This window comes from Caretta caretta, chromosome 2 (assembly GCF_965140235.1).
Source record: "Caretta caretta isolate rCarCar2 chromosome 2, rCarCar1.hap1, whole genome shotgun sequence".
NCBI classification, from domain to species: Eukaryota; Metazoa; Chordata; order Testudines; family Cheloniidae; genus Caretta; species Caretta caretta.
Genome location: NC_134207.1, coordinates 64,997,152 through 65,013,473, shown reverse-complemented (window position 1 = coordinate 65,013,473; position 16,322 = coordinate 64,997,152). Strand labels below are relative to the sequence as shown.

At 42.6% G+C, this 16,322-nt stretch overlaps 1 protein-coding gene across 16 annotated transcripts in view; it reads right to left on the bottom strand.

Moving 5' to 3' along the window:
• ASPH (aspartate beta-hydroxylase) overlaps positions 1–16,322 on the bottom strand; it is a 201,194-nt gene that overhangs the window by 95,436 nt on the left and 89,436 nt on the right. For 11 of the 16 annotated variants that reach the window (XM_075125190.1, XM_075125179.1, XM_075125180.1 and 8 more), the window contains 8 exons: positions 16,076–16,114; positions 11,719–11,760; positions 9,376–9,420; positions 8,855–8,887; positions 7,227–7,271; positions 7,072–7,113; positions 6,056–6,106; positions 5,246–5,290 (listed from right to left, as the gene is read on the bottom strand). In XM_075125190.1, coding sequence (XP_074981291.1) covers positions 5,246–5,290; positions 6,056–6,106; positions 7,072–7,113; positions 7,227–7,271; positions 8,855–8,887; positions 9,376–9,420; positions 11,719–11,760; positions 16,076–16,114 — 342 coding nt within the window. The remainder of the gene's footprint in view (positions 1–5,245; positions 5,291–6,055; positions 6,107–7,071; positions 7,114–7,226; positions 7,272–8,854; positions 8,888–9,375; positions 9,421–11,718; positions 11,761–16,075; positions 16,115–16,322) is intronic. The other 5 variants (XM_075125174.1, XM_075125175.1, XM_075125178.1 and 2 more) reach the window with 5 other exon arrangements.

Sequence of the window (16,322 nt, the reverse complement as noted above, 5' to 3'; positions counted from 1 at the left end):
CTCTTTCCAATTTTTCCACATCCTTCTTGTAGTGTGGGGCTCAAAACTGGACACAGTACTCCAGATGGGGCCTCATCAGTGTCCAACAGAGGGGAACGATCACGTCCCTCAATCTGCTGGCAATGCCCCTACTTATACATCCAAAAATGCCATTGGCCTTCTTGGCAACAAAGGCACACTATTGACTCATATCCAGCTTCTCATCCACTGTCACCCCTATGTCCTTTTCTGCAGAACTGTTGCCGAGCCATTCAGTCCCTAGTCTGTAGCGGTGCATTGGATTCTTCCATCCTAAGTGCAGGACTCACAATATTTACAATATATATTTTCTTAAAAAGAATTGTGCAATTAGATCAAGATTTTCCACACTTACCAGAGTTTCTCATCTGAGCAAGGTAAAAAACTTAATGCTTTTCTTACACACTGTATGTATAAACAGTGTAGCCGGTTTCTCTTTGTTGAGTGGGTCATTTTATTTTGAATAGTCAGATAGTATATTTAGTAATTAGCACTGAATTTGTTAATTTAACAAGCTCTAGTTTATTCCAAGTCCTAAGGAGAAAGAGAAAAATATATTCTCTTCCCCCTACATTTCCCAGAGTTTCCCAGAAGAGGAGCAACATCCACCAGAAGGCCAGTCTCACAGTTTGAGAAGGGCTGTATTAAATGTAAAAACAACATACAGTGGAAGGATAACCCTAAAATCACCAGCAAGGGAGCTATGAGAAATCTGCAGTAATTAAACAATGGGACCTTTTTACTTGTACCATATGAGATTTCTAAAACTCCACATGCAAATCAATTTACGCTTGATTAGAGGCTGGTAAATGTCTTTTACTCTCTCATCTGAGCTACCCTTCATACTTCAGATACTGTAATGAATACAAATATAAAAGAGGCAAACAATATAGAGATGAAGTTCTGTCCCCCTTAGGTACTAAAACACGTTTGCTATGCTAAACTAAATTATTTGTTAATACTGGCAAAAGAAAGTTACATATCTTCATATTTTAAGGGACAGACTGAGAGAAAGTTACCTTAAAAAAAGGGGTACTTACTGTGACCAAACACACAGTTAAACTGTGTTAGCTACTGGCATTTTCTGTATTGGTAGTGTAACACCAACAGACCCCAGTCATCAGCAGTCGGGATCGAACCGGGATCCCTGGAACTTAGTGCATGAGCCTCTACCGCATGAACTAAAAGCCAACTGGCTGTTAGCTAAGGCTGTAGAGCAGACTCATTAATCTCTTTCTGTGGTCTCAGTGCCACTAGATAGGACAGAGCACCACACCCAGTAGGTGTGGGGGTTACATACATCCCCTAGCTGAGGAAGCACACCCCGAGCTTCAGACACTTCCCAGTTGAAATCCCAGACAAGCCCCCACTTGAACACTGATAGACCCTGGTTGGCGGCGGGTGAGATTGAATTTGGGACCTCTGGAACTTAGTGCATGAGCCAAAAGCCAACTGGCTGTTAGCTAAGGCTGCAGAGCACTCTCTCCCTCTCTCTCAGAACACCACACCCAGGAGGTGTGTGGGTTACAGTAGCAAGGCACAATTTCTCCAGACAGAGATTCACCAGACCCCTCCCACACACACACACACTACCATGCTGGTAGAAACTCATGTCATAGACTACCTCTGAGCCAGTCTCTACATGGTTTATGAAAATCTGTAACAGCCTTGAAGGCTCTCTTTACACCAGAACACAGTAAACAATTAGGGCCCAGTTCTGCCACATGATCCATTCACGCTTCCATTAACAGTGGTAGGGATTACATAGTTACACATGTAGAAAGATAGGAGAATCAGACGCTCGTATTTAACATATGCCAAATTACTCTGAGCAAATATTGGAAACATTCACTGACACATGATTATGAGGCAAAAATCACATCAGAAGAAATCCTAAATTACAGCAATGGCATCTACCAAAACCAAAACATTTTGAATTGATGATTGGAATTTGAATTAAGCATCAAAACAGTATGCAAATCACACAATAGGGTGATGTTACTACATTTTGTACCAGTCTGAAGAACATTATGCAAGTAGGATAATTCTCTAATTTGAAAATTATGGGACTAGTTGCACCAGAGCCATAAAATGTTAGCTTCTTCATTATGTGTACTACCATATGGTATTGCATTTGTACTGAAGTTGGAAGCAGTAACATTTCCATGGAACAAATAAGCCTTGATAACAAGTATCTTTCCTTGGACTAAGGTTGTAGCCTCAAAACAAAAACATACCAAATCTGGATACTATCTTTACTGAATTTACTACTGTCAAAGATATCTATCAGCCATACCTTATTTAGTTTATAAACTTTTTCTAAAACAGCTATTGTTAAACAATTAACTAAATTGCATTTTTAGATAAATCTCATATCCATGTTCATATCGTGTCATAAGCAGTGGAATGTACCATGCCAGGATTAACAATACATTTGTTGGATAAACCTCATAGCCAATATGGAATTATGTACTACTACAAACATTTTAGATTCCCTCAGTCAAGGTTCATTATGTAATTTAGCATACTAACCACTTCACAACTGAGATTTGGAAAAAGCCATAACGTGGGGTTCTTGGATCTTTCACTACCACAGCCACTCCTGCATTGACCAAAAGTCAAACAAATGCAGGTATCTTGTATAGTAGGCAACAATTTTACCACTGAACCACCTGTTTACTGGATGATAACTGAATAGGATTTCATTGCAATTAAAAATACAGATGATTCAATCAAAAGTAGTATAGTGAAAACTTTAACCAGAAATATAGCCTGCACATGAAATATCCGAGATACCAGGTAGTATGTAAGATACACAAAAGTTTGAGGATGAAGAATTAACTGAAAGAGGAATGAGAACAAGACTAAACAATAGACTAACTCATCCAAAATCTCTCCATAGCACTTTTTGAAAACTGAACAAGGATGAGTTTATCTCTGTCTTGTACCAGGAAATAAACCCAGACAATATTTTGCACTTGAAGACAAACAAAAAGTTGACAAATTCTAAATGATACAAATTGAAGAGTATGTGTCTAAAACTCTATTAGATTGATCAAAGACTAAAGAAACAGACTTGCACCCAGAAGAGACAGGAAACATGACAAAAAAATAAATAAAGACAGTGAATCAGATGTTCATCTCTGCTGCAGCCCCTTTATGCCAAATGAAAGAGCTGGAGTGGTCTAAATAGACCTTAAAAGTCCTGAACCATGCCAGAGACAGATTCCTACAGCACAGGTACAGTGGAGGACATCCATAAGGTTGCCTTTCAAGGATGCCTGGCAACCTCTAGTGAAGGGGGTATTCCAGGGCATGGCTAGGGATGGAGCCACAACACAGTACTTCAGAGATTCTGGGAAGCCCAGGGAGGGTGCCATACATTAGACGGCCCTCTAACCAAAAGGCTGACTAAAATTATGCTGGGGACCCCCAGAGTGGCCCAGTCGGATGGGCACATTTGATCTCCCTCTGGACTGCAAGGTCTATCCATCGGCTCATGTGAAATTCTGCACTGTACTTCTTACAACTTGTCTGTTGTCTGTTTTAAAAGAAAAACTGGCAATGTTTGATGTTGAACTCTGAAAGCAGGACCTAAGGAAAGCGTGTGCATGGGGCTCAATTTATTGGATAGTGACAAAGGAACAAAACCATGTATCTATCTGTAGAATTAAATCTCAAAAGGTACTAAGTTCTGAACATCTGGAGTCTGACAAACATTATGCATCACTCTGTTCATTTAGATAATGAATGGAGGAACTGGAAGTACTGTGGCGGTCTGGTAAGCCGATGACTAAGACAAAAATACTCAAAGTAGCATGTCATAAAACAGGGGTGAGCAAACTACAGCCCGTGGGCCGCATCTGGCCTGCCAGCCGCATCCAGCCCCCGAGCTCCTGCTGGGGAGTGCAGTCTGGGGCTTGCCCCACTCTGGCACTCCAGATGGGGAGCAGGGTCAGAGGCCGCTCTGCGCGGCTCCTGGAAGCAGCAGCATGTCCTGCCTCCAGCTCCTGTGCATAGGGGCAGACGGGGGTTCCACTCCGCACGCCGCCTCCACAGCTCCCATTGGCCAGGAACTACAGCCAATGGGAGCTGCAGGGTGGCACCTGCGGACGGGGCAGCACATAGCAGAGCCTCCTGGCCGTACTTCCATGTAGGAGCTGGAGGGCGAACATGTCACTGCTTCCAGGAGATGCTTGAGGTAAGCACTGCCCAGAGGCTGCACCCCCGAGCCACCCCCACCCACGCCCCAACCCGCTACACCATCCCTGATCCCCCTCCTGCCCTCCAAACCCCTCAATCCAAGCCTGGAGTACCCTCCGGCACCCCAAACCCCTGGAGCGCCCTCCGGCACCCTGATCCGCCTCCTGCCCTCCAAATCCCTCAGTCCAAGCCTGCACCCTCAACTGGAGCCCTCAACCCCCCTGCCCCAGCCCACTTCCCCCCTCCTGCCATCTGAACCCCTCAATCCCAGCCCGGAGCACCCTCCAAACCCCTCATCCCTAGCCCCACCCCAGAGCCCTAGCCCCACAGCCCATATCCCCCCCTCCTGCCATCTGAACCCCTCAATCCCAGCCCGGAGCACACTCCAAACCCCTCATCCCTAGCCCCACCCCAGAGCCTTCACTCCTCCCCTCCGCACCTCACCACCCTGCCCCAGCCTGGAGCCCCCCTTCCACACCCTGAACTCCTCATTTCTTGCCCTACCCCAGAGCCTGCACCTCCAGCCAGAGCCCTCACCCACCCCCACATCCCAACTTCTGAGCATTCATGACCCACCATTCAATTTCTATGCCAAGATGTGGCCCTTGAACCAAAAAGTTTGCCCACCCCGTCATAAAAAGTCTTCCTCTCAGACCAGTACCTAAAATTACACTAAAGAATGCATTGCTTTCTTCAGATGCACACATTTTTATTTTTACCTCTTCATCTGTTGGACAGTCTGTTTTTATTTTGGCAATTTTTTTTCTTATTCATTTAAAATTTGAATTAAAAATAATTGGAATAGTATTCTGAAGTTACTTCCTGTTAACTCAATAATAAATGGCCCTAGGGTGTACTCACACCAAGATAAGACTATTACTTCAGAAAGTGAAAGCAAATTCAAGTAATAATATTTGAGCACCTATACTTTTCTCTCTCTCTCACACACACAAATTTCTTCCTAAATTTCACTACTGTGAAGGGTTTAATCTTATTAAAGATAACACTCTAAAAATTAACTTACCCACTAGATCATCATTTGAGTAATTCTCTGCTTCAACAGGAACTTCTGTAAATCAAATTTTGCAGCAATTACATATAATGTGTCTGTTTTCAAAACTGTTAAATAATCCTGTATGGGTCATTTTACTAGGAACTATTTCATTAACACATGCTACCCTTTCAAAATAACTTTCTGAACAGATTATTTTTAGAGCGTGTGGGGAGAAGGGGGCTTTTGCTAGGGGTCTGTAATGGGGACACTGGGCCCATTACACACACCTTTTGAAATGTGCGTGTACACTTTTTCAGCATGTATGCTTTTTACTTTATTTACACACATTTAAATTTAAAATTGTATTACTGTATTTTATTGCCAAAAGCTGGGACTGGACGATAGGGAATGGATCACTCAATTGCCCTGTTCTATTCATTCCCTCTGAAGCATCTGGCATAGGCCACTGTACGAAGACAGGATACTGGGCCAGATGGATCAGTGGTCTGACCAAGTATGACTATTCTTATGTCCTTTTGTATTTAAAGCCAAAAATATATACCTCGTCACTCAGCCTCACTGTTTGATAACATTTATTACAGCAAAGGTGTTATTACAAAAATGACCAGACTAAAAGCTTCAAAAATAGTATGCACTTTAACACTGTTAACCTTTGCAGAACAAATCTGGAAACAGAAAAAAGAATTTAGTTCATAACTTCCTAATTACAGGACAGGATTCCATTTCACAGCAGTCACAGTTCTTGAGTTTCATAATAGAAATATTTGCTAAAAACAATTAGGAGTTCAGAGATGTATTGAGAAGAGTTACTACACAAACCTGTTTCCTGAGGTTCAACAGCAACAGTGTCTTCTGTATGTTCTTTTTCCTCTGTTACAAAGAAAATTAAGGTGTATGATACACTTACAGTATTGTGTGCATGAGTTTGCTTATCAGACTAACTGCAGACTCAACAGATGGGTACGGATGTGACACTAGATATTACTTATTAAAATCTGTTATGTGCAATAGTTTTTAATGCCTCTTCACTACAATAAGTATCTCATTTTCAGTAAAACTGCTATGTATTAAAAGTTAAAATAATTGTAATCTGAAATACCAACAGTAATATACACTTTCAGTTAGTTGTATTAGAGCAAGGTTTTTTAAGTTCATTAAACTAAAACATTTTCATAAGAAAAAAAACTACATTAATATAAGATCAAATCCTGTAGGCATTACTCAGGAAAAACTCCCATCTAGTTCACTGGAAGCACTGACTGAGCAAAGACAGAGTAAGGCTTGTAAGATTTTTCTCACAGTGAGCTGACATATTAAGTTGCTTTTGTATTAAGTTCGGCCCAACAAGAAAGTAGCTAGCAACACCAAAGCCACAAATTTAAAGGTTTTCAAAACTTAAATCTTTTCAAATAGTCGTCAAAATAAAGAGAGAAGATTGGGGAGGTAATATCTTTTACTGGACCAACTTAAAGCTTCTCTGTCTCTCACCAACAGACGTTGGCCCAATAAAAGATATTACCTCACCCAACTTGTGTCTCTAATATTCTGGGACCAACATGGCGACAACAACACTGCTTTCAAAATTAAGAGTCCATACATTCAATTTCTTAAATCAAATGCAAATACTTTCTGCAAGTAATTAAAACATTTATTTAACAGTTGATGTGTCAGTGGGCAAAATTAACATTTTCTATTGGGAGATCTAAAACCTCAATATTTCTTGTAATCCAGTGTAGGAAACATTAATTAATTATATCCCTTTGTTTTACATTTAACTGACAGATATGGCAATTTGAATATGAAAATAAATACTTTTACAAAACAAATATTCATACCTGATTGCTTTTTATTAATTTCCACGTCCTCAGGAATTTCACCTAGAGTTCAAGGTTTACAAAAATAAAACAAAAAAAATTAGCTGTTTTAGGGTCAAATACTTCAAAAAAATGCATATAGCAGACATTTAAGATTATACTTAGAAAACATATACCTGGCTCTGTATCTTCATTTACTGGTTCTGGAAGCGCCCCTGCAGCTAAGAAGACAGCATATTTGTAGCAATACCTAAAGTAAGTTCTACACTTGTTAAACTTTCAACAAAACAAAGCGAAGGCTAATTTCTAAGGCTCATATTACCCCTCCCATGGAAAACCTCACAGGAAAAGAACTGAGATAAGGAAAATTCTGTGAAGTTTGTGTCCGACTCCCAAGCAAGCACCTCAACCAGTGGACCATCCATCCTCTAAGCGTGCGTTCCAGATGAAAAAATTTAAGTCAATTTCAAATAAGAAAATGTCAAAATGTTAGAAGTTTCCCAAAACCATTAGTAACAACTGTGTTGTATAGAAACTGTACTACATGGCAGAGTTAACATTGCTATAGGAGCCAACACTTTTTGATTTCCTGACTTATGTGTTTGATTTTTCAATTTTAGCTGCACTAAAGTTAGTGGACATGTTTACTAAGACAAACTAAGGCTCAATTTATACTTTACCAGCGAATGCCAGAGAGCAGGAGCATGATGAAAGTTGCCAGGGTTCATGGATTAGTGGGACTTGAAATATTTCACATACTGTGGTGGGGAATATTGGTCTTTTGTTGTGGAACTTTTGTAATAAATTAACCCTGCAAAGGGCTATTTACATGTGGACAATATGTATGGAGTTATTAGGGACTCTGGGAGAAAGGGGAAATTGAGGCAGACAGGTCTATCATACTGTGACCTGCAACTGGAGAGCACCCCAGGCAGGAGCCATCTTATCAAATATGGTGGAGAATGGGGGAGGATGATGGGCCTTTCGGAAGAGGGGGAACAGCCAGTGCATGGAAGAGGGAAATCGAGGCAGGGGGATTGCAGGGCCACCCTGAGGCGGGGGCAGGTGGTGGTCACCCTTTGACACACAGACTATTTGCACCAGTCGAGCTTAGTCTTACTTGAACCAGGTATGCGGCACCAGTGAAAATTGTGACTTACTGTACATCATTTTATCTTTTCTACCCCTGGAGGCTTGATTGGTTCAGCTACTCTAGTCACTGCCCATCAATAGCTGAATTCAGGGGAAACCCTCATGACAGACAAAGCCTAAGGCCCCAATTCTGCAAACAGATACTCCGATGAGCAACTTTAGGCATGCGAGTAAGTCCTATTGGAGTGAACTGGTCTGTTCCTGCAAGGCTCTGAGTACTTTCTGTTTCCATTGCTTACACAGGAGTTAAAGAAACAACATGCAGAAGCAGAACCTAATTTAGTCAAGTCCAAAGATACTGAAGAAACTGAAGTATAAAAAGGTTAAGGAACAACAAGACCACAAATAGATTTGGACAACCGTGGAGTTCAGATACCACATTCAGTATCTGAGATTCACAAGAGGCAGTAAGCAGTAAAAATATTAATAAACATTTTGTTATAACCTGGGGGGAAAGAAAACCTGCTTTTATATTTTTTAAATTTTACACTCCAAAGGAAATTAGCTGTTTAAAACTACTGTATGCAACAGGAAAAATCTCAGTCAAGTACATGTTTTAACAAGTGTCTTAAAGTTGTATTAAGATAGAGTAACTTTAGAAAAATAAACTTTAAGCCCTCCTTTCAGAGAGATGAGAACAGCTTATACTCACTTTCATCTTTCTTTTCAGCATCAGCAGCTGGTTCTGTTGGGAACAACATTTCTTAGCTTCAAACTTATTCTTTTGGGCCAACATCATTGCTAAGCGTCAAGAGAACATTTATAAAATGTGAAATGCCTAAAAAAAGGTTCTTTTAAGGAAGGAATAATGTTCTACAATATTAAGAAATTTCTAATTACTCTATAAAAATGGAAACAAGTACATGATTTTGTTGAAAGATAACCACAAACAAATCATCATCTAGAACAGGCTTCCATTACCCAGAACAGTAGACTTAGTCTACCACAGTGGGGCTTAATTTAAATCATGCTTCGTTTTAAGGAGGCTAAAATTCCTGACAAGGACTGAGAAAGTGACCATGCCAATATGATGTAGGCCCCAATTTTCATAACATTTAGGAACCTTCTGTGTATGAAATCCTAAAAATAATACACTATAATAAATATAATATAATAAAACACTGTTGCATAATTAATGTAATGTAAACAACTAACAAATGTATTTATTTTCACCTTGTATGCTTTCTTCGTAGTAGTCTTCATTTACAGGCTCTTTACCTGAAATGGGGATACATTCAAATGATACATGAGAACAACATTCTTTAAAATTACCTTTACTAAACAAATGCAGACTTCATAAGCAAGTTGTTATTTACAATCTAATTTACAAGGGGATGCTAGCTTGAAATCCTGTCAATTTCAATGTGTTAAAAAAGCTAATGTACTCAATGCTTTTTTTGCCTCTGTTTTCACTAACAAGGTCAGCTCCCAGACTGCTGCGCTGGGCATCGCAAAATGGGGAAGAGATGGCCAGCCCTCTGTGGAGATAGAGGTGGTTAGGGACTATTTAGAAAAGCTGGATGTGCACAAGTCCATGGGGCCAGACAAGTTGCATCCGAGAGTGCTGAAGGAATTGGCGGCTGTGATTGCAGAGCCATTGGCCATTATCTTTGAAAACTCGTGGCGAACGGGGGAAGTCCCAGATGACTGGAAAAAGGCTAATGTAGTGCCAATCTTTAAAAAAGGGAAGAAGGAGGATCCTGGGAACTACAGGCCAGTCAGCCTCACCTCAGTCCCTGGAAAAATCATGGAGCAGGTCCTCAAAGAATCAATCCTGAAGCACTTGCATGAGAGGAAAGTGATCAGGAACAGCCAGCATGGATTCACCAAGGGAAGGTCATGCCTGACTAATCTAATTGCCTTCTATGATGAGATTACTGGTTCTGTGGATGAAGGGAAAGCAGTGGATGTATTGTTTCTTGACTTTAGCAAAGCTTTTGACACGGTCTCCCACAGTATTCTTGTCAGCAAGTTAAGGAAGTATGGGCTGGAAGAATGCACTACAAGGTGGATAGAAAGCTGGCTAGATTGTCGGGCTCAACGGGTAGTTATCAATGGCTCCATGTCTAGTTGGCAGCCGGTATTAAGTGGAGTGCCCCAAGGGTCGGTCCTGGGGCCGGTTTTGTTCAATATCTTCATAAATGATCTGGAGGATGGTGTGGATTGCACTCTCAGCAAATTTGCGGATGATACTAAACTGGGAGGAGTGGTAGATACGCTGGAGGGGAGGGATAGGATACAGAAGGACCTAGACAAATTGGAGGATTGGGCCAAAAGAAATCTGATGAGGTTCAATAAGGATAAGTGCAGGGTCCTGCACTTAGGACGGAAGAACCCAATGCACAGCTACAGACTAGGGACCGAATGGCTAGGCAGCAGTTCTGCGGAAAAGGACCTAGGGGTGACAGTGGACGAGAAGCTGGATATGAGTCAGCAGTGTGCCCTTGTTGCCAAGAAGGCCAATGGCATTTTGGGATGTATAAGTAGGGGCATAGCGAGCAGATCGAGGGACGTGATCGTTCCCCTCTATTCGACATTGGTGAGGCCTCATCTGGAGTACTGTGTCCAGTTTTGGGTCCCACACTTCAAGAAGGATGTGGATAAATTGGAGAGAGTCCAGCGAAGGGCAACAAAAATGATTAGGGGTCTGGAACACATGACTTATGAGGAGAGGCTGAGGGAGCTGGGATTGTTTAGCCTGCAGAAGAGAAGAATGAGGGGGGATTTGATAGCTGCTTTCAACTACCTGAAAGGGGGTTCCAAAGAGGATGGCTCTAGACTGTTCTCAATGGTAGCAGATGACAGAACGAGGAGTAATGGTCTCAAGCTGCAGTGGGGGAGGTTTAGATTGGATATTAGGAAAAACTTTTTCACTAAGAGGGTGGTGAAACACTGGAATGCGTTACCTAGGGAGGTGGTAGAATCTCCTTCCTTAGAGGTTTTTAAGGTCAGGCTTGACAAAGCCCTGGCTGGGATGATTTAACTGGGAATTGGTCCTGCTTCGAGCAGGGGGTTGGACTAGATGACCTTCTGGGGTCCCTTCCAACCCTTATATTCTATGATTCTATGAAAAGTAGTTTCAGATATTACACGTCCTGGAATCTCCCTGCCAAATTTCATAGATTCAAAAATCACATTTTCCTACTTTTTAAAATGGTTCTCTTTCTCCCACTCTACACAAATAGGGGGAAACAATTGATTAGGCGGGCAGAACAGTGAAGCTACCTATATACAGGTTCTTGTAAATGAACCAAAAACAATTTTTTGATACAAAGAGAAAAATTAACTACTCTCTCTAATCTTTCACCTATAGCAACTTTAGATGTTACTTGAAAAATAATAAATTTTTCAGATAGGGAATTTTAAGTTACCTGTGCAGCAGTTAAAAAAAAAAAAAATCAATCAATCTCCTTTGCCTCTCGCAGAAATAGGGTGGCAGTTGGGGTTGTTTTCTCTTTATTTTGATGTTGAGGAGATTTACTTATATTTAAAGGTTACTATCCCAAAGTAGTTTACCTGCAGTTTCTTCTGTTTTTCCAGTCTCCAATTCTGCATACACTAAGGGGTTATAATTTTATCTTACAGTTATTTACACAAGTGCAGTCATACAAAAAACACGGACTAATAGGTTTTTCTGTAAAATAAAATCCAGCATAAACGTATTAGGGTTACTAACCTAAATGTTGTTAACTTTGCTCTTTACTTTTTTCCACTATTACTCTTTTTCTCTTCTCTGGAGCTGTCTTGCTCTACCCGTGAACCAATTCTTTTCCCCCTTAATTCTGTCTATTGTTTTTTCCTATTACTTTTATAGGTAGGTAAGAATTGCCCTAGTGGATCAGACCAGTGGTCCATATTCTAATCCCATATTCAGTCTCCTGTGCCAGCACCAGAAGCTTCAGAAGGTGCAAGATATCTTGCATTAGGCAGCTGTGGGATCATCTGTCTCTAACATCACGTTGCCTCTGAATCCCTTTATAGTTAGGCCTTGTCTACACAACACAGTTTTTCTGACAAAAGGCAGCTTTTGTCGACAAAACAGTAGAGGTCTACACACTACAATGCTCCTCCTGCTGATTTAACTCGCCTGATATGTAAACATAATAAAACCATCCTGATGAGAGGCATTGCGACATGACGCAGCACCAGTGTAAACACTGAATTCCTTACATTGCCATAACTGACCTCAAGCAGGTATACCACAATGCCCACCGTTACCACTCTGGTCACTATTTTGAACTCTACTCTCCTGCAGCCAGCTACACAGCTATGCACCCCTCCCTTTTTAAAGCCCCAGGAAGTTTTGAAATTGCTCTTCCTGTTTGCTCAGCTGGAGAGCTCACGTAGCATCTGCCAAGCTGGCTGCACCTCGCAAATGCGCTTTTTTCTGTACTACAGGGGAGGTGCTGCTTCTACTGAGGCTGTGGGTCTGAGGCGGGGTCTGTGGGGAGAAATCACTGTAGGGAGGCAGGGGGAGAGAATCATAAGACTCTCCCTACAGCCCCCCGATCCAGGTATCTTCCAAGGTTGCAGCAGGACCCAAGCACTCTACTCATGGGAGTTTAAAACACAATGACAGCCAAACATAGTGTTGGGGGAATCCTGCTCTCTGCAACACTAGGGCTGCAGCGGCAGGCAGACTGCATGGCTGAGTCCCCTGTCTTAAGAGACACACCATGCTGACACACAGACTCTTTCACCCCCCTCCCCCAACACACATTGTGTGTGTGTGTGTCTGTCTTTCTCACAGACACACACACACACACAGTTCCTCTCACACACTCCTCTCCCTGCTCTACCCCCCCACTTCTGTGGGCTTCTTGTGTTATTGTTCAGCAATGTCAGTTTGGTCACATTACCAAGTGCTACTTTCCAAAGTGATTTAAAATGCGTTACTTTTTGGGCACACATAGCAATCATTACAAGGTTCATAGCACAGCGCGAGAAACAATGCCAGGCTCAACACACTACAGCAGCACCCATTACTGTGGCTCAGTGTTAAAATGCTGCTTCAAGGCCTCCTTCAGCCACACAGCACTCCTCTCCCACGGAGCTCCTCCTTGGGTTCAGAATGCACAGCACAATACTAAATAGCAGCGCAGGATCCATGCTTTCTGACAGAGATGGCTGGGCTGGAGGTTACCATGGCAGTTGAAAAGCAGCTGGTAATCTAGTAGGATGCCCATGCCTTTTGCAGTGGGGGCAAAAGATCTATCTGGCTTTAAGATTAAACTCGATAAGTTTATGGAGGAGATGGTATGATGGGATAACATGGTTTTGGTAATTAAATATTCATGGTAAATAGGCCCAATGGTCTGTGATGGGATATTAGATAGGGTGGGATCCGAGTTACCCAGGAAAGAATTTTCTGTAGTATCTGGCTGATGAATCTTGCCCATATGCTCAGGGTTTAGCTGATCGCCATATTTGGGGTCGGGAAGGAATTTTCCTCCAGGGCAGACTGGAAGAGGCCCTGGAAGTTTTTCGCCTTCCTCTGTAGCATGGGGCAGGGTCACTTGCTGGAGGATTCTCTGCTCCTTGAAGTCTTTAAACTACGATTTGAGGACTTCAATAGCACAGATATAGGTGTGAGGTTTTTTGCAGGAGTGGTGGGTGAAATTCTGTGCTCTGCGTTGTGCAGGAGGTCAGACTAGATGATAATAATGGTCCCTTCTGACCTAAATATCTGTGAATCTATGAACGATGGGATTGGGAAACCTGCATCATATGACGCTGAACCTGCCCACATGAGGCATTGCAAATCCTTCCCAAAACATGCTGCGGCCAGTTCCACAGTGGGACAGCTACCCATGGTATACTGTTCTGTGTGTCGATGCAAGAGCTGCTACGGTGGATGAGCTCCACCGACATCAGGAGCATAATGTGGACACACAACTGTGGTTTAATTACAGCGGTGCCTGTACACCAGGGGTGGGCAAACTTTTTGGCCCAGGGGCCACATCTTGGTATAGAAATTGTATGGCAGGCTATGAATGCTCACAAAGTTAGAGTGTGGAAGGGGGTGAGGGTTCTGGCTGGGAGCACGGGTTCTGGAGTGGGGCTAGAAATGAGGAGTTCAGGGTGTGGGAAAGGGCTCCGGGCTGGGCCAGGGCAAGGGGCGCTCCGGCTGAGGGTACAGGCTCTGGAGCTGGGCTGAGGATGAGGGGTTCGAAGAGCAGGAGGGTAGTCTGGGCTGGGACCGAGGGGTTCGGAGAGCAGGAAGAGGTGGCTTGGGGGTGCAGGCTCCCGGTGGTGCTTTCCTCAAGCAGCTCCTGGAAGCAGCATGTTCCCACTCCGGCTCCTACATGGAGGCATGGCCAGGCAGCTCTGCTGCATGCTGCCCTGTCTGCAGGCGCTGCCCCTGCAGCTCCCATTGGCTGCGGTTCCTGGCCAATGGGAGCTGCGGGGTGGGTGCTTGGGGCGGTGTGCAAAGCGGAGCCCCCTGGCTGCCCCTACGCATAGCGGCCAGAGGAGGGACATGCTGCTGCTTTTGAGCCGCGTGGAGCAGCCCCCTACCCTGCTCCCTGGCTGGAGCACCAGAGTAGGGCAAGCCCAAGACCCTGCTCTCCAGTGGGAGCTCGAGGGCTGGATTAAAACAGCTGGCAGCCGGATACAGCCCACGGGCTGTAGTTTGCCCATCCCTGCTGTACACTGACATAACTTAACATGGCTTAAAGCTTGAGGCATGAGGCTTAGAAACTCTTCCAAAATTTGTTTTGATTAACTGCTTTAACTGTCTGTATTCCTGTTATCCATATAAACACCAGTCTCTTTGAAACTTGCTAAATTTTTGGCTTTGAGGACATTCTGTGGCAATGAGTTCCACAACTTGATTATATATGTTGTGAGGGAAAAAAACTCCTTTTAGGAGTTTGCCACCTTTTAATCTAATTGACGGTCTCCTTTTTCTTATGTTCTGAGACAGAAAATAAGAACAAGGAGAAAACAGAAGCTCTTGATCTACCTTCTCTATAACATTCGCTATTTTATATATTTTAATGTGGCTATTCTTATTTGTCTCCTTCGAAAGCTAAAGAATCAGAGTCTTTTCAATCACCTCTGTTCATGTGCAACGGCCTCAAAGAAGCTTCATATTCCTGAATATAACACACTGCATCCAAACAAAATAAACGAACTTAACTTATTGGTGTTGCCAAGAAGGTAGAGACACCAACAAAGGACATCCAGCACTGAAAGCAGGATCAATGGGTCAAAGCAGAGCCACTAGTGACAGCTCCAGATGATTTTGATTGCAGGTCCTGTAGGCTCCTTGCCTAACTGCAGTCAATAAGCAAAGGCCCGGAAGGTTCTAGGGCTACGGTAGTGGCAATGGGCAGCACACAACCAGTAGGTAGAGGGGAGCAATGCTAAACTATCACATCACAACTATCCGAGGGAGCCCCCCCAAGAAGCTTGGAGCTAGAGAAGTTCCCAACCTGTCTCTCACTGGGTCAGACCTCAAGAGTGAAAATCCTTTGAGGATATTATCTAAAAAAACATATGTGGAGGTGATAATCCCCAAAATATTATTCAAAACTAATGTCTCATTATAACCACCATTAACTGAAGAGCATAATCTATCTTTTCCACAACCCAAAGTATATTCTGACTGAATAGGCCACAGAAGGTATTTGTAACTTTCTGACATGACCCAGATTCCACACTGTAATATAGCTGGATTGTAGGCTGAAATTAAGGTTGTTTGGGGAGCATTAACTAACAATTATATAATGCTCAATCACATTTAAACTAAGATATTATAGTATTTGATTTAATTGGTATTTATTTTCAGCTTTAACTCCACCTTAATGACATTTGTTTAAGAGCCGAAATATCTTCCCACATGTCCAATATAACAGTATTAGATCTCTACCTGTATCCTGGGTCTCAGTCCCTTCTCCATAATTTGGTTCTAAAAAAACAGAAGAATTAATATTAATCAAAAGTTCTGAGGTCTGATTTAGCAAAGCATCATAAAAATGTAGCACATTTGCTAAGTGTAGGTGTTAGAGTTGGAAATGAGCTCATCTAGTCAATGCAGCACATTCAAGTGCTTTGCCCAGTAAAGTTTTGGGGCCTGACTGGGCAGCAGCTCCACATACACACAGAGCCTTTATTGA